General features: G+C 33.9%; 3 protein-coding genes across 10 annotated transcripts; 2 read left to right on the top strand and 1 right to left on the bottom strand.

The window, feature by feature from the left end:
- Positions 1-1,339: 1,339 nt before the first annotated feature.
- On the top strand, positions 1,340-12,486 carry LOC132727742 (chromatin target of PRMT1 protein-like). Of its 7 annotated transcripts, none has more exons than XM_060713311.1 (8): positions 1,340-1,470; positions 3,017-3,078; positions 4,894-5,068; positions 5,686-5,839; positions 6,792-6,861; positions 7,298-7,363; positions 9,000-9,020; positions 12,210-12,486. In XM_060713311.1, exons 2-8 carry the CDS (start codon positions 3,017-3,019, stop codon positions 12,457-12,459), a joined length of 798 nt encoding a protein of 265 aa, XP_060569294.1. In that variant the 5' UTR covers positions 1,340-1,470; the 3' UTR covers positions 12,460-12,486. The 7 variants fall into 7 exon arrangements, with proteins under 7 accessions (XP_060569294.1, XP_060569297.1, XP_060569299.1 ...); XM_060713310.1 differs by having other exon boundaries at positions 1,341-1,470; positions 5,686-5,845; XM_060713314.1 differs by lacking the exon at positions 7,298-7,363.
- Positions 12,487-14,482: 1,996 nt separating this feature from the next.
- LOC132727740 (fructose-bisphosphate aldolase-like) lies at positions 14,483-21,146 on the bottom strand. The gene is made up of 9 exons (XM_060713309.1): positions 21,022-21,146; positions 20,556-20,671; positions 19,892-20,067; positions 19,054-19,144; positions 18,289-18,449; positions 17,522-17,605; positions 16,312-16,486; positions 15,387-15,586; positions 14,483-14,809 (listed from the first exon to the last, which is right to left on the bottom strand). The coding sequence occupies exons 2-9, from the start codon at positions 20,665-20,667 to the stop codon at positions 14,717-14,719; spliced, it is 1,092 nt and encodes a 363-aa protein (XP_060569292.1). The 5' UTR covers positions 20,668-20,671; positions 21,022-21,146; the 3' UTR covers positions 14,483-14,716.
- A 1,961-nt stretch (positions 21,147-23,107) lies between these two features.
- Positions 23,108-25,159, top strand: LOC132727754 (E3 ubiquitin-protein ligase TRIM33-like). 2 transcript variants are annotated; one of them, XM_060713331.1, is made up of 4 exons: positions 23,108-24,087; positions 24,303-24,325; positions 24,578-24,594; positions 24,946-25,159. In XM_060713331.1, the coding sequence occupies exons 1-4, from the start codon at positions 23,193-23,195 to the stop codon at positions 25,142-25,144; spliced, it is 1,134 nt and encodes a 377-aa protein (XP_060569314.1). In that variant the 5' UTR covers positions 23,108-23,192; the 3' UTR covers positions 25,145-25,159. The 2 variants fall into 2 exon arrangements, with proteins under 2 accessions (XP_060569314.1, XP_060569315.1); XM_060713332.1 differs by lacking the exon at positions 24,578-24,594 and having other exon boundaries at positions 23,111-24,087; positions 24,946-25,112.
- Positions 25,160-25,326: the final 167 nt, after the last annotated feature.

The raw sequence follows: 25,326 nt of genomic DNA, 5'->3' as shown, positions 1-25,326 counted from the left end.
AACGAGGGCACATTCGTTACACTGCTAAAATTGTAGAAACAACTTAAACTACTAACAGGCATGAACTAAATAGAAAATTTGTTGTTTTGCATGCAAGAACACCAGCTGTGCTACTAATAAAAATGTTTAATCTATTGTTCACTTTGTGAAATATATTTCGATATTACATATTCAAAAAAAAAAAATATCCTCTATGTTAAAAGGGGTATCTCGTCAGGTAGGGTCAATTCTCTTTCATCAGTTTTTTATATCCATTTAATTACTTCTATTTTTCTTGATACTTCCGAGCTTTGACTGAAGGTGCTGTCAGGTTAAAAAGTTTAAAATTACATTAACATTTTTATGCAGTCCATTTCAAAGTCAAAGCAAATAACGTGTTTTGAAACTAATAGAGCGTTGACTACTGAACTAGCTTACTAGGATTAGACATTGTTAAAGAGATTTTAGTGCACATTTCACACAATTCACAATAATTTTATCTGTTACAATAGAGAGAAATAGAATCCCCAAAGAAAGTCCACAATCAATCTCTCGCAAGCCGGCAACATGTATGTTAATGTCCTTTCAATTATAAGCCCTGAGTCATGTTATGAATGAATGGTGAATTGACATTCAGAACTTTTATTCCTACGATTTTGTTTCTGAGAACAATCAATAAATATCTTGAAAGAAAAATCTGCTTCCGACTTCGCTACATGTACATCTTGTACCATATTTATAAATTTAATGTTGCCCTAGAAGGAATTTTGGTAAACTAAACTTTTAATTTAATTTGGATGCGAAATATCTAAGGTATATTCCAACCTAATTAAAATCAGCTCCTGAATTAGGCTACACATTAGGATCTAACATTTATCCATAGGCAGTCAATTTCTCATGCTCTTTCAAACAACCAGTCATTAGTTCGCTTTCATTATTTTGAAAGCGATGCAGTTTCTTATTTTAACCTTTCGGAAACCAATACTGAGTAGATAATTTTCACGATTTCGAGAACAAACATGATGCTGTCCATATAGTCGGCAGGTTAACTTGCAAAACAGTCTTGCCCATTAAAAATGACTATTATTTCAAGTTTATTTTTTTTTAAAAAACTTCAAACATTCTTTTCTAACAAAATTCAACAATTTGTTTAACTTCCACGGATAACGGTATTTTAATACTTCTTCTAATGCCTATCAGTAATAACCGGTTTGATTGCATGGCTAAAAAATCTTACTCGGTAAATCCGAATTATAAAGGAGGCGAAAAATATACGGTCGTCATCAGATCTACATGGAAGATATAGTTTAGTCAGATTGAGCTATATTCTAACGAAAGAGTGATTTTTGGCAGTTTTCACCATACTCTGGAAATGGTACGTACTTTGGAATTTACTATAGGCAAGATTGGCATTTCCGGTGACAACAAACTTGATCAGACAAGAAAACAAAGAATATACAATAATTATCCGTAATCATCGTTTATATAAAAGTAAATGCACGCCCTATATTTTTGTAATTTGTTCATTCAATGTTGATGTATTTAACTGTTTTGGTTAATACAACTTTATTTTTGTGTTATGTTCAAAAAATGATTTTTAATTGACAGCTTTCCGAATTTACCTTTTTTATAATAAATTCATTATAAATGCATCTGTTTAGTTTTTTCCCGGTTGAGATTGTAATATGCTAGAACCAACAGTATTTGTAGATCTGTTCTTAAAGCTGTTGATATCTATACAGATATAGTTATGAAGAGTAGCGCGATAGCTCAGTTGATTAGACCACTGGCTGTGTTTCCCACCTAACTAGAGGTGTATGCCTTGTTCTCATATTTTCGGGGGTTCTCATATTTTCGTGGCGTCATGTCCAGTTGTGGATGACAGCTCGTGCGATTGATTGGACTCTCCAAAAAAGCATCAAGTTTTCGCCGACACTTATTTCTATAAATTACTACCATAAGAATTTGTACTAAACATATTAAACACATAAATATAAATCTGTCAATGTCATTACAGTTATAATTTTTTCTTTTCTTATTTCTTTACGTTATTTTCAACTACATAGCAACAAAAAAGAACAAAAAACGTATCTTCGCCTTAAAATTCATCACCGGAACTTATACCTAACTTAAACCAATGTCCCGAAATATATTGAGTGCAGTATAGAATTTGTGCGCGCGCAAGGTAATTACCGAAACGAGGCCATCCAATCAAAATCCCCGAAAATATGAGACAGCTTCCGAGCGACACAGACTACCGATAGTGAAAGTAGAAAGATTAGTATTTCTTACTGAAATAGTTAAATTTTCGTATTTTAAACGGTTCCTTTTTTGTTTGTCATAGTTTTTACTCACTGTTGATGTTTTTTGTCTTCCATTTACTATTAATTTAAAAACGGTGGCTTTAATTTAAAACATTAAACCCCCGAAAATACGGGTCAACGGCATACTGGTAAGAAATCCAGGTAATCCTTGCATGTATCAGTGCTATTCACTGGGCATGTAAAAGAACCAAGGGGTCTATTCAATAAGAACTAGGGACTGGTTCCCGGATTCTCTTGTATCTCTTGCTTTCTCTGAAGTGACTAAATTGAAAGTCGATCTCGTCTACGTCCCTGTGAGGGGTTTGGCATTAATTAATAGAAGATAGGTGAGGAATTGTTCACAGCCTGTTTCAAAGACCTGTAGGTCTGGTGAACTGAAACTAGACCAAATTTAATGTCATCTGACCAAAAGAAAGTAAACAGTGCACTATATAGTACAAAGTTAACACGCAAACACACCAACGTTAATCAGGGAAGCTGAAAGAGAACTTTCACAATAGTGTTGAAACTCGTGACTCATTTTGAAACTGGGATATAAAATAGGCTATTTTTTACTTGGGAATAGGGCATTATATTGCCCCCAGGTAAAATGCCCTAAATTACTGAGAGAAAGGGTAAATTTGTCTAGTTCTTAAAATCTTTTATCTGAGTATTAAGTTTAGAAATTGCATGTGTATACTGTATTATAATGATTCTTTTATTTTTCATTGTAGATGACGGCTGTTCCAGCAAAGATAGTGCTAAAAAGCACAACAAAGGTGACCCTGAGTGATAGGTGAGGACCTGCAGCAGTAATGAATTTGTTCCTGCTTTCATGTTTTTGTCAGTCCGGACTTGAGTGTATTTACAGAATATGTGAAAATAGTGTTGCATAAACATTCAAAAAGCTTTTAAGAAATGGAAAGTGTTTTATGAGAAGTATAAAGTAGTTTCTATTTTAAGACTGGACAGATCCATAGAAAAAATATCTAAAATCTTTTATATAGTATTTAAGCATGTAAAAAGTTAAAAATATCAGAAATAAGAACAGAATTTTGTGAAAATGGGGTCGAAAACGGAAGTTTTGGATGGAAGTTCAAGCCTTGCTGAGGCACATCATGCAAAAGGAGAAGGGATATGCTTTGCCGAGAGTAGATCTTGGAAGATTAGATTGATGAATGTGTTATATGGAGCCACTGGTCCCATGGCTAAACCAGAGCCTCCCTGAGAGAGAAGCTTCTTTTTGAAGTTTTGAGAAAGATGTGAAGGGAAAAGCAAATGAATGCTTCTGTTGTGCATTGTTTTGTTCAAAATCATCAAGACTTGATTAAGTCTTACTTTATTTCATGCCAGTTATAGATTGCTATATTGCAGTCTTGAGAATGTAAATAATAACATCCATTTTACTGGAGCAAAAGTTTCTGAAAACTTGTGGTTTGAAGACTTATGAACCTTTGTCTTTCTTTTTAACTTTCTTCTTTCCTTTTATCTGTTAATATGCTTGATACTTAATATTTAATTACTTCTACATGAATGGATGAAAGTTTACAAGATTTATATATTCATAAATTTAAGATTTCCCAAGAGCCATCTTTTTCAGCATGAAGCAAATTTTATAAGTATTTAACTTTTTAAGAAAAAATTGGGATTTTTGAAATTCAAATTCATAAACTACATGGAGATGTTTGTGCTGGGAGAGCTGAAAGGAAATATACCAGTCACAAGGGTTTACACTGCCAAGCAACTGAAAGCAGATTATTTAATAATTTATGTTTACTTGTTACTAAAGCTCTGCACTTAGAATCCTATTTCTCACTAATTTATTTCTCTGGTGGTAATTTGTGACCAGCCAACCTTTCGACTTCATCCAGAAGTGAAAGGCTGGTGGTAAGAGTCATGGGTTATCATTTTCTTTCTTCCTGTCTCTATGACAACTGCCAGTAATCATGACCTCTTGTGACCAGCTGACCTTTGACCTATTATAGGTGGAGGGAGGTGGTAAGAGTCACAGGCATGATTCTCTATCAAAATCTCTATTCTAATCTTAATGCCATACCGAAAAGATATAAAAAAACTTCGTGATCGTAATTTAATGAAAATTTTTGCCCAAAACAACCTACAAGATTAGCTGATTTTACAGAATGCAGTATGTGGTTATTGCCGGAGGCAGTATGCAGAAGAGGCTAGTCAAAAAGTAGTGGTCAATTAGTGTTAAACAGATATGGCCCACCTGTTATTTATAAGTTATATTGGATATAATTAATAGGTGAACATGGGCAATTTTGGTATTAAATAATCAGATTTCTTTACTTGTATGTTATGCTACTTTCTAAGATAAGTATGATAAATATTAGCATGAAAAGTTAATATAAATATAAGCATATATATTGCTTTTAAAAACATTGCTCCAGTATTCTCTGACATTGGCAATATGCTCGAAAAGTCATGAGAAAAATATATGGCATGATTTAAAAATTGCATGAACTTAAGAAAAGAAAAAAAGAGTGGGAAAGTTTGAACATGCAATATTCAGTAAGTATTTGCTTAATTGATATAAGCTTGATAATTATGAGATAAAATTTGAGATAATCTACCTCCATTTCCGTCAAAGATTCACACAGATACAGAAGATGAGACCACCACCACCTACGGCACAGGAGGTTCGAGCAACTATGCAAGCAAACCAGCAGAGCACGCAGCAGAACCGAAGACTTGCACAACAAATGGCAAACAGACCGGCTGTACAGGCTGCTCTAGGCATGCCTCAACGTCAGAAGAAACAACAGGTATAGACTTCCTTTATAACAGTTTCAATATAACAATTGTATTTATATCTGAAGAAGAAGGAAAGCTTCACAGGTTGCAGTGAGAATTTGAGTAAAAAAATGTACCTTGCCATCTTACCTCTGCTGATCAAATCAAAATCTTTTTAAATTTCACAACAGGTATGACTGAAAAAGTAAATATGGAAAAAAAAAGTTGTAATACTAACAGTAATGTAAAAGTATAGAATTTTAATTTTGTCAACAGTATTAACTTTTAAAAGCAGTTAAGAATACTTCACACAACATGTGAAGTATTTTGAACTGCTTTTAAAAGTTAATTATACATGTCCTGATTGTTTTTTTTCTTCTTCTCACTGTTCAATTTATGGTGGGGTTATTCAATATTCTACTCCCATGTTTATGTTGCCCTGGCATAACAATTATGTTTGTTTCGTGATATTTCATCTTTTTAACCTATGAAGGGATTAACTTTAACTTTCTTGAAATTGTTAGTACATTTTTTTCTCAATATTGAAAGTGCATAAAGCTATATATCTGGTGCAAAAATTATAGTTTGAATTTTCAAAAACAATACATATTGCTATTGTTTTCTAATATTTTCACTTGAATTGTGACAGGTCTTTCAACAACAGAAGTCCCTAAAACAAAGACTAGGTCCAACCAATGTTAAAGCACGGCTGTCTCTTGGTAACAATTCTATGAGAGGTAGATCAAGAGGTGGGAGGCGTGGTGGTTTTAGAGGTGGGCGTGGCCAACAAATGAATGGTTCAGGTAGAGGTAAATGTTTTCTTTCGGTATTTGTGTATAATTAGACCAATAGCTTTTAAACATTGTTACTGTTTGGGCTGCTTCTGTCATCACAAGATAGCTACTGAATTCAATTTAAAAAGTCGCTCACTCATCTGAGCAGCAGAAAGAGTGAACTGTGAACAGCCCTCTAGTTTACAAGTTAGAAAATCAACAGACAGATTTTAGCCACACAAGGGTGAACTCCCTTATTTCATTGAAGAAATTTGAGAATATTTTGAATTAGCTTACAGCTTTCACCTCGATCAAGCTTTTAAATAATAATAAAAATATTCACCAATTATGACTACGGGGTTAAGGTCTTTGACTTCTTTCATGTGAGGAAGCTATCCAGCCATTGTCGGATACCCACAGCCGAACCGTTAACATTTATCAGCCATGTGACTTTTTGCAGATATTCAGTCGATAAGAGGTGTGTCAAAGACAGCTTTTTCATTGGTTTCCTCAGCATGTCATGAGGCGATTAAAACCAATCAAAAAAGCTTGTTCTATACGACGTTTGGTGAAATGCAAATTCTAGAAAAAATATATATTATATATATTTTGTTTCTGATAGTTGTTTACCTTTGCTGTCAAAGAATATCAATTTTGCTTGACACGGTCTCATTGGTCGATTTTTGCGCACCTGTTGCTGTATATCGACGCAATTTGATTCATTTTACCCACAGTTGATTACTTGTTATGTTACATGTTAATCAACCATGGGTATCCGACGATGTTATCCAGCTAGCTTACTTAAAGTCAGCGGTTATACTCCGGTCGCAATATGACCTATACTGTCTTGATGCAATGTAAAACCCAACCAAAAAATCAAACAAAAAAAAACAAAACAAAAAATTACGAAAATTTCATCTTCAAATGGGAAATGTTAAATAGTGTTTATGGTGCTAAATGTACTTGTTATCTGTTTCTACAGGTGAAATGCGTGGAGGCATGAGGGGGCGTGGTGGTTTCAATAACAGAGGCAGAGGGGGATTTTCACCCAGGTGAGATTTCAAAACATTTCAGTAAAATGTTGTTGTCACCTTGGCTTGTAACAATGTGACCCTCTGAGCAATGTTAACTAATAACTTGTTTAGCATTATATTTTTGAATTTGCATATTTATTGTGATACAGAATATTATCTTATCATTTTGAAATTGAGTAAGCATATTTTTTGAGTGGGCAATAAGGTATCTCAGTAAGTGTTGATGTGAAATTATTCTATATATAAGTCATTTCATGAAACATTGCCCTTACTATGAACTCTGAAAGCTCCTAGGTCTTCATTCCTGGTGTAGCTCTATTTGCATTTTAAATATTCAGATTTTGACGTAAAGCTGTCATTGGCAGCATTTTAAAAAAAAAGCAACGTTTGAAACTATTTTACTTAAGAACGTAAAAAATCTGTGAGTAATTTCTGTATTTTAATTTGTTTAAAGATGGCAAGATGACGATCGTCGTCCACGAGGTCGTGGGGGTTTTGGTCGTCCTGGAGACGGACAATTGTAAGGGCATGTAGTTGTGTGCTTGTTTAAAGCTTGCTTCTTTTTTTTGAGTTTTTCCTGCATGATATACCTTTTTATTTTCATGAAGTACACTTTCGGGACACTATTACTCATTTTTTTTTCAGAATTAAGAATAAGTCCTACACTGCTAAAATTGTATAAAGGATTTGCTGTTCATTTATGATAGAATCTGTCCAGTTGAATATAATTTCCTTTTTCTGCATATGTTGTTTTTTGCTTACAAAGTTCAGAGCTTCAGTTAAGCTAAAGATACTGACTTCAAACCACTTGCCCCTAACTGCTGTGGGTTCAAATCCCAACAGGGACTTTGGATTCTTTCATGTGAGGAAGCTATCAAGCTAGCTTACGAAACGTCGATAGTTCTACTCTGGTGCCTGAAATAATGCACGGAAGGGCACCTGAGGTCTTCCTCCAACATTAAAGCTGGAACTTCGCCATATGATCTATACTGTGTTGGTGTGGCGTAAAACCCAATCAAACAAACAAGCAAAAGTTATGGGAGGATTGATACTCTAACAGCAGTTGTCTGTTGGTTTAAACAATACTTATATAGTCTTCCATATTTTCATTCCTTCCATATTTTCAAACAAAATATTAATACATAAATTGCATCCTATTCCAGGATTGAGTAGAAAGCTTAAAGCTTATATGAAACTCTCTTGTCAACTATATGTTGACAGCAGTCATTAACAGTAGCCTTTTTCTCATTTGCTCATTATTGTACTAATTTGCCCCTACTGACCATTTATCATGCCCTCTTTCACACTTTCCTACCACCTACATTTATTGACCAATATCTTATATGCTTGATGTGTTGATACTGTATATTGATTTCTTCCCGTTTTTGGGGTAGGGGGAGGGGTCTTGCAGATTGGGTCAGCTATCATTTGTGATTAAAATTTGTGTTTCTTAATAAAAGTTAAACCATTTTGCCATGTCAAAGTTACACTAGATAGTATCTTTCAGCTATAGGTTTGAATTCCACGAGAGTTAAAATTCTTTCATGTGTAGTGTAGACGCTCTGTATTTCTTCTTTGGTATCTGCTTGTGCCTGAAAAAATTCATGTGGGACATACAAGATGTTCTTCTCTATATAAAGCTGAAAAGTTGCCATATCATCACCTTAGTTCAATAACTGGTTAACTCTTATTAAATTTAGAAGGACTTAATCTGTCACTGCACTAAGGTGATGATATGATTGTACAGATTTTGATTGAAGTTTTTGTGCAGTATGATATTTTAACTTAGAATTTTGCTTAAGAAATGTTATATACATACTTTTCCCTCTTCATCTTTGTTACTGGAGGGATTGACCTCAGACTTCAAAGTGTTGTCTTTTCCAGTAGAGCATACAAATTTCTGTTTTTACTGTCATTGACATGGTCACATGCTTGCTCATTGCTACAGAAATGATGAACATTGTGGAGTGCTTTCTTAAAATACAGAAAAAAATTGCATCATAATTTAAATTTTAGTCCTGGCTTTTATTTACGGCATCAAATATTCAATAAGTTGAGCATGCCGTGTCTTCAGACAGCTCCTGTTTAAATTTATCATTATGTGTTGACATTATAAATTAGGATTAGATAGAATTTTTACTTTATATTTGATACAGATCAAGGGGAGCTACATTTTTGTAAGTTTTCTTGTGTAGCTTTAGTTTTGTGTATTTTGCCAGCTACATCCAATATTCACCTCCTGTTTTTATTCACTGATATCTATACAAATTTCAATATTTGACCTTTGTTTGACCTATCATATCAACATATTCACAAGCTATATACATGTATAGTAGTGCACATACTGGTGTCTCACTTAAAATAAAATATCTTTTGGTAATATCCTGCTTTGCCATATAGGAATGGGTCCTCCTTTTGATAAAGTACCATACTTCAAATCACTTCACTTGCTTTTCACTACCGTCTGACTGATAGCTAAAATTTCTGAGTGTTTGGAAGCCATCTGACTGGCTTAGAGGCCGGTGACTGTACTTGGGTAGCTCCTTATTCAAGAGCGTTTCAGAGTTGTGAACTTTAGGTATTATTCTTCCATTAAATTGAAAGGTCGCTATGTGACCTATACAGTGTTGATATGAATCAAAACCAAACAGGGGCATCCCCTCACTGCTGTAGGTTCGAATCCCGACAGGGCCTGGATGTTTTCATGTGAGGAAGCTATCCAGCTAGCCTACGGAACGTCGGTGGTTCTACTCGAGTGCCCGTTCGTGCCTGAAATAATGCACGGAGGGGCACCCGAGGTCTTCCTCCACCAGTAAAGCTGGAACATCGCCAAATGACCTATACTGTGTCGGTGGGACGTAAAACCAAAATAAAGACAAAAAAAAACAGATGTAAGAAATGATTTATATCCAGGAAAAATAAAGTCTTATTTACCCAAAATCCATGCTTCATTTGTAGTATTTACTGCTTTGAATTTGAAATTTTTTTTTAATTTTTAATAATTTATTTTTAATGAATTTCAATAACAGAATATGAAAAAAAAACAAAAAAAACTATAAGGAGAGCAGGATCAGACTACACTGGTAAGGTCTGGCCCCTGTTCGGTGGTAATAGGTTAACATCAGAGTCTCTAGTTCACAAAGAGTTCACTCTAGTTCAAAATGGAAAAAATAATTTTGTCACTGCAAGCTTTGCTTCTATAGCATCTTCAGATTTTGATACAGTCAATAGTTTTAACAAATTTCTTGAGTGTCTGAGTGTGTGTTTTGCAAAATTTCACTTGCAATATTGAGAATGTTAAGCTTCTTATTTGCTTTATTAAAATTTTTGATTTATGTCCTCTCAAAATAAAAGCTTTATTGTACTATCTTTATAGGATAAAAGTTGTATAATTTTAGAAGTAATTCTATATGTCAAGCATTAAACCTGTGTTTTCGCTGTTGCCAGTAAATTACTATCCATATTGATAACCATAATGTTGTCAGTGCAATGTACACAGTCAAAGGGGATAAAATGAGGAGTTTGAATAACAGGGTGGAAGAGTTTTGATTAACAACAAGTTACTTGAGTGTTAGACTGCAGAGATTGTATAAAAATAAAGGAAGACTTGGTAAATTGAGAGTTTGGGTAAAATGGGAAGTTGAGGTTAAAGGGAAGGGGGATTTTGGATGAAGGGAAGGGAGAATTAAGATAAAATAGTGAGTAAGGGTAAAAGGGAAGGGAGAGTTAAAATTCTATGGGGAGTTGTGGGGAGGGCCTGTTTAGATAAAATGGGAAATTGGGGTAAAAGGGAAAATTGAGTTTAGATAATATGTGGAGTTGGGGTAAAAGGGAAAGGAGAGTTTAGATAAAATGGAAATTTGGGGTAAAAGGGAAAGGAGAGTTTAGATAATATGGGGAGTTGGGTTAGAAGGGAAGGGAGAGTTTAGATAAAATGGAAATTGGGGTAAAAGGGAAAGGAAAGTCTAGAATTTGTGGAATTGGGGTAAAAGTTAAGGAAGAGTTTAGATAAAATGGGAATTTTGGGTAAAAGGGAAGGGTAAAATTGAATAAAATGAGGAGCTGGGGAAAGGTAAAGTTTGGACAAAATTGGGAGTTGGGGTAAAAAGGAAGAATAGTTAAGATAAAATGGGGAGTAGGGGAAAAAGGGGAGAGTTCTGATAAAATTGGGAGATGTGGTAAAAAGGAAGAGTTTGAATAAAATTGGGAGTTCCAGTGAGAAGGAAGAAGAGTTTTGAATCATGATTTGTCGTAGTGTTAAAATTGAGTAACAATCAGTTCAGAGTATTGTCTGACTGCACAAAATGGCAAAGACAAGTTACTGATATCCCTGCTTACATTCAGAGGGCAAAGAGTTGTAAAATTGTCCTGGTGCTGTGGGAAGTCAGGAGGACATTATAATGTGTGTTAGCTATACATTGTAAGAAGTAAACTTGATATTCTGTCATTTTAAAGACTTTAGCCAACATCATAATATAGTTTATGTCATAGTTTCATTTCATTGAAAATACTAAAGCACTACATGAGAAAGGTGATATATTGAAGAAATATTATTCCTGTTTGATTTACTGTCTTTAAGGATGCTATGTCACATAATGTGGGCGTCCATGGCTGAATGGGAAAGGTCGTTGACTTTGAATCACTTATCCTTAACTGCTGTAGATTCGAATCCTGCCAAAGATTTTGGATTCTCATGTTAGGATGCTATCCAGTTAGCTAACTGAATGTCAGTAGTTCTACTAGGGTTATAATGAAATAATGCTTGGAGGTTCTTCCTCCACCAGTAAAACCGGACATCTTTTGCGTTGGTGCAATATAAAACTTATAAAATGTAAAACAGCATGTTTATTCATAAGGATTACAGATTTTTTCAACGTTATAAGAAGAAAGAAGTTAAAATTTCTTTAGTTATCTTTCACATTTTATGCTAGGCAGCATTAGCTTATAACATAATCAGTTATTTTATATTTCATTAGACAACTAGCATTAAAGTTTTTAGACACTTATATAGTATAACTGTTTAAAGGATTTGCTTTTAACTTCATCTTTTGTAAGTGATTTTCCTTGAGTTTGGTTGATTATCCTTTAAGTGAGTCATCATCTTATTGATGTAATGATTATTATAATACATGTTTAATTGTAGTAAAAAAAACTGGATGCTCAGAAAGAGATACTAGTAATTAATCAAAGGATATTAAAACCTACTGATTTGCTGTCAAAGGCATTTTGAATGCCATTAGATATGTAACATTTGATCAACATTTAGAATTTATTTACTTATTAGAATGTTGCAATAGAAATGGTTTACAAATGCATATACATTCTTCCTTTGTTATTTACAATTGTTGATCTTGTTTATTTTTCAGTCGAGGAGGCAGAGGAGGACGTGGTAACAGAGGAGGTGGAGGTGGTGACCGAGGATTTGGGCGTGGCCAGAGAGGAGGACGTGGTCGGGGTGGAATGCGGGGTCGTGGCCGAGGTGGAATGAGGGGAGGAGCAAATAAGCAAGGCTTCTCAAAAGAACAATTAGACAACCAATTAGAAGAATACATGTCGAAAACAAAGTCCCATTTAGATTCTGAACTTGATGCCTATATGGCAGAGGCAGATCAGTGAACATCGTTTACAATATCACATTAGTTATTACGATTTTAATTGATTGCATTTGAGACAAAATTGAAAGACAGCAGAAGATCAAAGTTAATTGGTGACAATTTTGTGATTTTTTTAATGCCCAGAGACTTACTGTTTTACTGGAACAAGATGAATATATCAGTAAGAAAGAAGGCAAGATTCATATGTTGAATAAAGTTGAATATGTGTGATAAACAGGGGATATCGTATGAGACTCCAGACATATATTTTTAAATTGTTTTTATGCTCCCCGAAAAATTTCGGGGGAGCATATAGTCGGCGCCTTGTCCGTCTGTCCGTCTGTCCGTCCGTTGTCTTGTCCGGAGCATAACTTGAAAACCCTTGGAGATAATTTGTTGAAACTTCATACAATGGTAGAGGGCATCGAGGGGGAGTGCAGTGTCAAAGAACCATAACTCTATTTTGCCCGGTTTTTGAATTATCTCCCCTTATAGAAAAATCTTGTCCGGGGCATAACTCTAAAACTATAAGAGATATCAACATGAAACTTTGTAGGTGAATAGATCTCAATGGGTAGATGTGCAGTGCATAAGAACAATAACTCTTTTCATCCTAATTTTGGAGTTATTGCCCTTTGTTAATTTTAATACTTTGAACTTTGTCCGGAACATAACTTGAAAACCCTTGGAGATAATTTGTTTGAAACTTCATACAGTGGTAGAGGGCATTGAGGGGGGGGGGGTGCAGTGTCAAAGAACCATAACTCTATTTTGCCTGGTTTTTGAATTATCTCCCCTTATAGAAAATCTTGTCCGGGGCATAACTCTAAAACTATAAGAGATATCAACATGAAACTTTGTAGGTGAATAGATCTCAATGCGTAGATGTGCAGTGCATAAGAACAATAACTCTTTTTGTCCTAATTTTGGAGTTATTGCCCTTTGTTTATTTTAATACTTTGAACTTGAACTTTGTCCGGAACATAACTTGAAAAACCCTTGGAGATAATTTGTTGAAACTTCATACAGTGGTAGAGGGCATCAAGGGGGAGTGCAGTGTCAAAGAACCATAACTCTATTTTGCCTGGTTTTTGAATTATCTCCCCTTATAGAAAAATCTTGTCCGGGGCATAACTCTAAAACTATAAGAGATATCAACATTAAACATTGTAGGTAGATAGATCTCATTGAGTAGAGGTGCAGTGCAAAAGAACCATAACTCTGTTAAGCCTTATTTTTTGAATAATCTCCCCTTTTAGAAAAATCTTATCCAGGACATAGCTGTAAAACTATAAGAGATATCAACATGAAACTTTGTAGGTAGATAAATCTCAATGGGTAGATGTGCAGTGCACAAGAATCATAACTCTACCTTGCCTAATTCTGGAGTTATTGCCCTTTGTTTATTTTTACTTTTTGAATTGTCCAGGACATAACTCGGAAATCATAAGAGATATCATCAAGAAACTTTGTAGGTTGATAGATCACATTGATTAGAAGTGCAGTGCAAAGAACTGTAACTCTGCCTTGCCTAATTTTAGAATTATTGCACTTTGAACTTTTTCCACGGACATAACTCTGAAACTACAAGAGGTGTACTTTCCTGTGTCCAAAACCTATTCGGGGAGCATCACCCGGCTCAAACCGGGCTCTTGTTATATCTGTTGCAATATTTGTTATTGGCATCAAGTTCCATGTTAAGGGCAACATACAAAAAACTGGGTCTATGGGGACTCGTACTGCCATTTTAAAGCTTTAAGCTTTTGATAAATATTTCTCACTAGAGATGAGAATAGAAAACCCACATGTCATTGTAAATAAGCCATTGTAAATTATCATTTTTGTTTGTGAAGAATAAAAAATTCACGCCACATTTTTATACAGTAGAGAATGTTAGAAACTAATATGTTTTATTTATTTTAAAATTATTAATCTGAGATCTGTGTGTAAGTGGAATATTAGATGTTGTATTAGACATAATATAATAAACTGTGCATTAATTATGTATATATTGACAGGGATTAAATGAGAGAAAAACTCTGAAATTCTTCTCATTGCTTTATATTTGTAAACAATTTCATATTGATTATAGATGTAAGAACAAAATGTCTTATTAAAATGTCCTAAAACACATTGATAGATGTTACTTCTTCCAAATTTGTTTCTGTTAAAAAGGCCAAATTTGCTTCTGCTGAAAAAGCCAGGCATGAGAAGATTCTTTGGTTGTTATGTTGGTTCCAATTTAAGTTAGAAAGCACCTCTTCATCTATTCTTATTGTTCAGTACTCGTTTTTGGCTACAAAGAGCGATTCTTTCTCGGTACTCGACAAGGTCACAGGTTTGTACTTTCCTAAAGATGCCAAACCATTTGCCTGAAGAAAAAAAAATGTGAATGTAACTGTCAAGAAGACCACAAGTTGAAGACTAATCAAATGTTATACTGTGTGCTGCTTATATTTACCAGCCTCCGAATGAATTTTGTAAAATGAGATTTTCTTAAGCATTGAATGACTGCATTTAGAATCCAAAGCATATTTATATATAAAGCATGTATATAATATTGCATATATTTAGACTGTCATTCAAATATAAAGTTTTTGACAAATACCCTGGTGCACATTTACACACATCAAACCCTGACTTTAACTTAAAAAGCTTAACTATTCGGACAAAATGCACAACTCGAGTGTATTTCTTCTTACAAAGTAATAGCCCTTTTCTTACTGCCAAATACTGAGAATAGTTGAGCAAACTCGGCTGTGTTGCTGAAAGCTCCTGTTGAGGTTTGTTGTTCAACCCAGTGTTTATTAATAGGATAATGGGACCATATGCCCAATTGATCTGGCAACAACCCAACAGGGAACAGGAAGTGATATAAAATAATCCTACAACTCGAGTGCTTTGAGCTGAACTAAAGTAAATAAGTACAAACATCATTGTCAGCCATACCTTTGCCCTCGCAAGAAACATTTTTTGTGCTTGCTCAATATTGGCATCGTCCCCTTTCCATGCCCTGATAACGGTAGCCTGTAGAGCTCGTCCAAAGGAGAACGATAACGCCCACGATTTCTTGCCAGGACATTGGTTAATTGCATTGAGGTTCAATGTCGATTCTTCTTCGGACTGTCCACCAGAGAGGAAAACAACACCTGAAATTATGAAATCGTATTGTGTTTATAAATATTTATATATATATATATATATATATATATATATATATATATATATATATATATATATATATATATATATATATATATATATATATATATATATATATATATATATAATATAACACTCTTGCACTATAACTTAGATACAATAGAAAGAGCATCGAAACACGAGGCTATCTGATTTGTAGGAGAGGGTCGTAACCCCGAGCCTCATGTTTTGGGGACCAAAAAAACAAAAACAACAACAACAAGACGATGAAAGCATATGCAATAAATAATTACAGAATGTTCGTGTTTGTGTGGCTTGTCTGTTTACTTGAATTAATGCATATATGCGTACATTGAGATAAAAGTTGCAACAAATGATCTGACAATGTTTCGTCACACATATGATATACCAATCGTAAAATATCGGCTCTACATATACGAGAGTATCCCGAATAAGATAACACAATACACCAACTCAATTCGCCCTGGTGAAAGTTCAAAGTAGGTTAAAATATCACTGTTATTCTTTCTTCCACTTTATAGAAGATATATATTTCTATCAGGTTTGGATCAAAGATGGCACGTGAAGGTTGCCGTTTTACCATGTTACTGAAATTTGTTCCAATATGTCGCCTTATTATGTCAAAGGTCTATTGCTAATAGCCGAGGAGATCCGATTGGCATGACTACAATTAAATAAATCTTGGATTTACCTGGCATTGCGGCCGGTATAGTTCTGCTAAATGCTTGGACAGTTGCCCTTGCGTTTTGTTCTGGTGTTGATTTGTCAGAACAGCTCTGTCCAGAGGTGACCATGTTCGGTTTAAGTAAGGTTCCTTCCAAGAAAACATGATGGTCACTCAACGCTTTATACTGGTATGCCAAAACCTAAAAAATATGACACTATGTGTCGGTCATTGCTATAATGTATAAACGTCACACTACAAATTGTAAGTGGTAACTCATACAATAGTTACCTCCTAATTAATTTTTCATTACTATAAGTTTCTCTTTCATATTTTTCAATCCCGATACTTGCTTCTACATGTATTTTATGTTGTCAATACAGGTGTGTGTGTTTTCTTTAATTATATACAGTATACAAATTATAGACGTTTTCACACAATGACAAACCTTACTGGATGATTGACACTAGCTAATGATAGACAAACCGCTTCTAATTATTAACAGAAGCATGATTTATAATAGCGTTCGTTTTGTTATCTCTTTTTGAATGGAAATGGAATTGAATTTATAAACCTGATAACTTCAAAAGACACCATTAGGTTATCTCTTTTTGATTGGAAATTTAATTGAAATAATACACATGATAACTGCAAAAGACACCATTAGGTTATCTATTTTTGAATGGAAATTGAAATGAATTTATAAACCTGATAACTGCAAAAGACACCATTAGGTTATCTATTTTTGAATGAAAATTGAATTGAATTTATAAACCTGATAACTGCAAAAGACACCATAAGGTTATCACTTTTTGATTGGAAATGGAATTAGATTTATAAACCTGATAACTGAAGAAGACACCATATTAAATTTATAAACCTGATAACTGAAGAAGACACCATATTAAGTTATCTCTTTTTTTGCATGGGAATTGAATTGAATTTACAAACTTGATAAATGCAGAAACATCATAGTTTTAGAAATCATCAATGAAAAAAGAAAATTTTAATGATACACAGGTCGGTACAAATATCTCGAATTAATGTTAAGCAACGTGTTATTGTGGTATCATCCTTATATGCCATGTATAACATGAACACAAGAAGAATTGGACCATAAAACAACAAAATATAAGCTAGAGGTACAAACAGGCAATAAAATATATAAAACCATGCATTTTGGTAGGGGGTAGGGGGTATGCAAAACTATTTAATAAATGACTTGCATCCTTGTTACCTGTTCCGTTACTTTCTGCGCAGTTTGAAGATCATGGTCCCCATTATATAATACTTCCGGCTCAACAATGGGTACCAAACCATTCTATAAATAATTTCAGATATTCGCAATTAAAACCTGTGACAATTGATTGACTTGCAGTATTTAGTTAGTATTGTAAAATAAATAAATAAATAAATAAATAAATAAATGAATGAATGAAAGAATGAATTAATAATAGTTACTCCAAAATGTTTATTTTTATCTTATTTGTTAACTCTTCTTTATGTGATCACTGAAAATGCTACTTTATAATCATCTTAATAATTTACACAGAACAGAACATTTCTAGCCAATCGTGAGCCTTCTGAAAGGACACGTGATCAATCTTCGTCTGCTGGACATTTTCATTATTGCCGAGTTGGGCGACCTTAAGCCCACTAAGTACTATATCTTGCCTTATACAGTATGCCACATGTCATAAATTTTGAATAGACTATCATGTACCAGAAATACAATATATGGATGTTTAGCTTTGACATTTAAATAAAACTAATTAAAAACAAATGTCTGCCTCTATTAAAAATCTGTTTAATCCTTTCTTGTTACTTTTTTTGTAAGTAAACTCGTATACTACGGGCCTGTTTTCTAGCTTAAGGTTAATGCAGTCGTGGTTCTATCGAGTAACGCGTCTACGCACAGACTAACATCGGTTGTCTCCCTTTGCAAGTAAAGACTGTAGGAGTTAAAACCGCATACAGAAATTTCGGCAAAACAGGCTAGCATACCTGTTGGCAGATACTCGCATATCTTGCAAGAACGTTGGCATTTTCCATCATGGCCAGGTGTGATGGCGTGTGAGGACCTATTTTTAGAGCACATCTCCATTTGGCAAATTGTGCTCCGTCCTTCTTATACTGAGCACATCTTTCAGCTAGACCATCCAGACCTACATGTAATAGATTTATTTTACCTACTTGATTACATGGACATAGTGATGAATTGAAAAGGAGATATTCAGTAAACTTTTGATTATTTAAAATAAGATTATTTAAAGATCATGTTTTTTTCTCCTTTGTATTAATTAGCCAATATTTGTATTTTGCCTGGTGTTATTTCAAATCAATCGGATCTTCTCGGCCCTTTCCGTCAAATTTCGGATAAGTTCCGAGATATTCCGATTGATTTTAAATCTTTTTAAATCACATCACTTCCAGTTTTCAACTGCTTCTTAAGTAGAAATTAGTAAAATTGCGATATATAATCTTCCAATACTTAAAAAAGGGTTATTTCCATATATGGAATAAAACTAAAAAAGTTATTTTACTTTGAATGAAAAATTAACCTCTTTAAAATGTTAATATACAACATACTGGGTTTTGTCCTTCTGATAAGCTTCGGTAGAAAATGGGAAATGGTATTACTATATACTATCTATTATACATCGGATGATAATTATAATAACCAAAGGATCATCTTATGCGCTTATAAAACCAATATTAGGTTTCTTTGTGATCTGTTTGAGAAAATGATTAAACTTAATGTTACAGTACCTTGAGTCGTAGTTTCACCATCAGTACCAGCTAGATCTGCAAAACCCTTGTCCACTTTTATACCTGGGATGATGTTTTTGTCTGCCAATAACTTAAGAAAACAAACAAATCATTTTATAGTTTTAAAGAGACGTAACATACTTTTTAAATGGCTAAATCTTTTACATGTGCATACTTAATCTAACTAAACATGACTAAATATGAGCCACGTCATGACAAAACCAAAGTAATGCGCTTGCGACCAGCATGGATCCAGACCAGCCTGCGCATCCGCGCAGTCTGATCAGGATCCATGCTGTTCGCTTACAGACCCTATTACAAGTAAAGAAACTGATAGCGAACAGCATGGATCCTGATCAGACTGCGCGGATGCGCAGGCTGGTCTGGATCCATGCTGGTCGCAAACCCACTATGTTGGTTTTGTCGTGACGCGGCTCATATGCTCTTTGCCAGTTGTCGTAGAATTTTGTAAACATGGAATGTCACAATGATTATATGAGTATAGATAGTCTCAAGGAGTATGTAATGAGTATATCACGAAATAGTAAATTTACAAGAAGTTTTATTGCAATTTACAAGTGTTCTTGACACTGAATTGGCGGGAAAGTAACAATTAAAGATAATCTTAATTCCTTCTTTAACGTGGGCGGTAGTCAGATGCGTATCACATTAATTAGATCATCACCCACTTTGGCATCACCTGCAGTGACGGATATTTCATTTGATTCCCTATCTTTAAACAGAAGCTTTTCCCATTGTTTCAATAACAGCGCGAATCAGAGATCATGTCGTTAAGTGCCTTACACTAAAGATACTAGTAACATTGACGATACAATACCTTTACAAAAGGTACCCCGTCCTTAGTTTTCTGATACAATGTTTCATGGTGAAATATGACGCCGCTGATGTTTTCAGAGATTGCGGCGTCCGTCGTAAACAACATCTCTCTGTAACGTCGTCGGTTCTCTTCTGTACTTTCAACACCGATACAGGCAAACCGCTGCGCCATTGTTCCTTTTAAAGATTTAAGTTGTTTGTGTTTTACATCATTGATGGCAATAATTGCTATTTACCTCTTGAATAAGTCACTTAAAATGCAATGCAGATGTATTTACATTACCTTATTCACAGACTGCTAACATTCCAAAGGAATTGAAATTATTTCGTTTTCCATAGTATTTTTTTTACAATGAAGAAGCATCATGATTAAGTGACGCATTATGGGCAAATGACACATTATCTATCTGCATACTTCAAATAAAGGTGCTTAAGCATTGCATATAATATATGAGCCGCGTCACGACAAAACCAACATAATGGGTTTGCGACCAGCATGGATCCATGCTGTTCGCTTAGAGACCCTATAACAAGTAAAGAAACTGATAGCGAACAGCATGGATCCTGATCAGACTGCGCGGATGCGCAGGCTGGTCTGGATCTATGCTGGCCGCATAACCATTATGTTGGTTTTGTCGTGACATGGCTCATATTTAGTAACATACCAGGCGGTTCATCGGCAGCTAAAATTCCTTTGCCAGGAGCCACGATGGCATTGGCAACCTTTCTCAACTCCTCCTCTTGTTCAGATGTTAGATAGATCGGATATCTCGACATTTTGCTGCAGAAATAAAGTATTTTTGTTATTGTCGAAAATGTTACTATAGCAACTGACAAATGATCTATAGTCTCATATACTTTTTGAATACTACTAGTAAACACTTATTGGGTTTCGGCAGGAAAGAGTGTACAACATATTCTACAGCATATATATATAGTATTCTGCCGCTAAATCATTAAGATTTATCCTCTTAACCCTTCGAAGACTCAATGTACCATTAATTTAAGTAAATAAAGGCTACGGATTAAAAAAAATCGTTATTTTTTGGTCACTTTTTAAAGAAAAATAATGCAAGAAAGATACATACGTAAGTAAAAATAAGGTTAAGAATACACAAAAAAAAATCTTACCTAAGTATTAATTCGCGGTGTCCACTTTATGATTCATTAGAGTATCTATAATATTTATCTGATAGTCAAACTTCTTAAATTGTACACTTGATATCTGATAAGTTTATCTTGAGAACATGTACACTGTAATGTAATGTACACTGTATCAGATAACATAATGAGGCAAGTCACATATATACACGATACGTGTTCACTTATTAAAATGTTTTAAATCCTCTTAGCATTTCAATTTTAAAAAAAAAACAATTCTTCCTCGAGACATTACATAACCAATTAAATAGTAATTTTAACGAATAGTTTTATGGATTCCTCGGACACAAGATGATCAACATGACCGTATTCGTGACTCTGTTCTGTTGATTTTTGTCACGATTAAGTAATAATGATAAGTCAATATAGTTTAAATTTACTATAATCTTTTTTATCAATTCTAAAATGTGTCAGTCAATAGTAAGTTCCTTCGAGAAACGTTTATTAAATAATTTAAAGGAAATTTTTTTTTTTCAAATATGCACTGCTATAATATTAATTAAAAGTTGCCAATAAGCAGTGGAGTTGAATTAACACTTGATGTGTTTGTTCTTGATTTAGTAGTCAAGGCTTGGAGCCTCGTTGTACTGACGTAGACGACGAAACACCGAACAACATAATTGTGTGTGTTTAGTTTTATTTTAGCTCGGCGCCGGAAATTCTATATGTCCGAGATCTCAGCGTCCATGCCCGTCCACACTAGAAGTCTCACTGTGGACGTCTTTTTCTTACGATCTCCATTAACCTAGCTGTTCTTCGTTCGTTGGAGGAAAAGAGAATATATACTTAGAAAACATCATGTTCCGTGACGACAGCAAACAAGCGGTACATAAAATGGCTCTCGTTAATGCCACCCTCCCGAGTTAGTCACGACAGGTCAATCAATCGTCTCTGGTAATTAAGACGACTTGAGCTTGACCTGCCGTGTGCTTTCTCAACGACGAGCACCCTCCGAGGGGAAATGAGAAGCAGTCTTAAAATGATAATCTTCAGCTATTTAATCATCTACAGACAATGATCGGATAACTATAGTGAAAATAACCCAGAAAAGTATTCTTTTATTACAATCAATTTGAGCCAATAAGATTGCTTTTTTTATAAAATATAAAAATACTTGGAAAGATGGTCTAAATGTATCAATGGAAAAAACCGAATGTAAATAGCAGACAATGAATAAAAAGTAACCTTATACAGTAAAATGTCGTCCTTATACATTTTTAACTGTCTTTCATTAGTGCGTTAGATAGTACTCATTCTATGTATTTTAATTTTGATTTGGTTAATTAAATCTTCAATAATTTTATAATTTTATTTTATTCGTCTATAAAAAATACAATTATCTCTTTTTGAGGTAAATGTATGCTTTTTTACATAAATTTTGAAAAACTGTCTAATATACTCTGATATTACCGTGTACAAGAAACTCTATAATATGTCTTTGTGAACATGAAAAAGTTATCCTACTATGAAAGGAAGAAGGATTTTATACTTTGGCAGTATTATATTGTTTCCAAATTTGATGTTGTCCAGCCGTATAAGTATACAAAGGTTTATACAATTCAAACAGTAAATCAATCAGTGCGGTTGTTTAACACTGCCTCACTAGGCGAATTTGTTGTCCCGCGGCTACGGTCTAATATTAAAGCCGGAAATGGTGATCTACTCCTCGCATGTTAGATTAGTAGAAGTCCATCATTAATGGGACATTACTTGCACCAGTAATGTTATCCTCACATGGCAAAAAGAAAGTATACTTATATTTTTTCGAGTGAAAAATCGCTCTAATCATTTCCAATAATACTTGGCATATCTACCATTGAACTGTCACATGTAGGTTTAATCTAGATTTATATGAAATTTTAGATTTATATAAAATTTAACAAATTTGTTCAAAACAATTACATTCTTAAAATTCGTTTGTATTACTTAATTTTAAACTAAGAGTGACATCTCCTTGATCATTTAACCTACTATGTTGAATTAAAACGATTTTGCTAAGTTAAGATTCCGTAATGTAGTTTATACGCTTTTAAGTAGTCAAACTGTAACGCTCTATTTAGTCTAGATAAACTTTAAATATGTTGGATTACAAAGCGGTTTACATTTTGTAGTCATAGCGAGAGACGTGTTTACATATTAAAATGGCTGTACCTGGACGAAAAAAATATGCAGGCGAACAGTCTGAATTACTGTTGAAAATTGTGTGTGAGCCGTGTTCTTTGTATGGGAGTGAAATAAGTTCTGACGGTTATTGTAAAGAATGCGAGGAAAATATGTGCAGTACATGTTTTAAACACCATCGAAAGGGAAAACTTTGTAGAAATCACGTATTTCTTCCAGTCGGATGCAGTGATGTCCAGACAACAACGACGAAACAGTCTGATGGTTTGCTAGACAAATGTCATAAGCATGTGCAAGAGATAGTAAAATTTTATTGTCCAACCCACGAAGTCACTGGATGTCGGGACTGTATAATTTTTGAGCATAAACCATGTGATATAACATACATAACGGATATATCAATAGGCTTAGATGAAACTGAATATATAGGAAAAGTGGTTAAAGAAATTGACACTTCTACTGAGAAAGTTAAAGAACTACAAAGTAAAATACAAACAAACATAAATAGTACACACACGGTTCACAAAAAATTCACTTGTGATGTACACCAATTTAAGGAAAGGATATTAGAGAAGATGGACAAACTAACTGTTGATGCTTGTGAACAAGCCACTGGTTTTAAAACAGAGACTTTAAGTCTATTAGGAAATCTCGAAATTGAGGCGTCTAATATCATGGAAGAACTGTCTTCTATGCAAATGACAACTGAAACAGAGAAAAATGAACCAATTAAGTACTTTATCACGGCAAAACGTTTAGGAAAACGATTAGATGAGATAAAAAAGAAGCTTACAGATATTGGCACAAAGAATGTTGCAAGGGAATATACGTTCTTGAAAAACAGAAATATGGAGAATATTGAAAATGCCATTGAAACTTGCAAGGGAATCGATTTTATTCAAAATTGCGAGAAAGGTAAGACAAGATTAAAAAATTATCTACATGTATTAGGTTTTCTATTTAATTCTGTTTTCCTTGACATATAAAAGAGCATACAAACAAAGCTTTTAAAGCAGTGGTAAATTTGTCAAAATTGACAAAGCTAAAATAAAATTTACTTCGTATATCGATTGATTTTTACAAATATTTATTGGAAGTTTATAACCTAAAGATTTCTTAAAAAATTTCAGATGTGAAACAAGGCAAGCAAAATGTAAGTGTTACAATATTGTATTCAATTGTAATTAGTGCGTCTACTTACTTAACTTCTTTTTTAATAATATACCGAGAGATTAGCTTGGTTGGCTATAGCTAGGTTGGCGACCTGACTGATAAAACAAGTGGTTAAACTATCATGACCATAGACTTAATTTGATTTTGTAGAGGTAATTCAAAAACACTACCAGAAACTGTTTTATTCATGCTAGCACTTAAATTAAAACTTTAATTTTATCTGCTTCCACAGATTGTTATAAATCCAAGGTATGTACCTAATTAAGTATTCATTTTTTTTCATCATCAGGAAAAATATATTTAACACACATAACGAGACATGGATTTTATTAAGAGTGTGTCAATTGAATGTAATGGTACAGTTTTCGCCATATATTAAAATAACATAATTTTCAATAAATTTGTTTAGAAACGACCATTGTGTATATTACCATGCATCATTTTATATCTAACGATAAAATGTTTTGAATAAATAATTTTGAATATTGGTGAAACTCTTATATACGACACTGTATTCTCAATAAACACACGAAACGTCTTTAGTTTTATTCTACATATAAGCAAACATTGTTTTGTATGATATATTCGTACATTGTTAAGTTTCAGAACGGTAACCTTACAAAAAGAAGCAGGGTTACTTGGTTTCAATTTAGCTGGGGGGCATGATGGTTTTCCGATATTCGTATCCAGAATTCTCCCAGGTTCACACGCGGCGAAATCTGACTTAAAAGTAGCAGACGAGATAATTTTGGTAAGTAAACAGAAAAGTATTAAAGTGAAATGGTCTATAATAGAATAACAGCAACAAAAAAAAAAAAAAAAAAAAAAAAAAAAAAAAAAAAAAAAACAGCAGCAACAATAGTTAATTGTTCAGATACAATGTATGATGAGAAACATTTGACCTTTTTCTTTTTTCCTTCTTTTTATATGCCCGAAAGGGCATATTATGTTAATATACACCCTGGCGTCTGTCTGTCTGTC

The sequence above is a fragment of the Ruditapes philippinarum genome, unplaced genomic scaffold (assembly GCF_026571515.1).
Source record: "Ruditapes philippinarum isolate M1 unplaced genomic scaffold, ASM2657151v2 ctg2483_1_1_1_1, whole genome shotgun sequence".
NCBI lineage: Eukaryota > Metazoa > Mollusca > Bivalvia > Venerida > Veneridae > Ruditapes > Ruditapes philippinarum.
The sequence above is the reverse complement of the archived record's forward strand: the minus strand, read 5'-3'. Positions and strand labels throughout refer to the sequence as shown.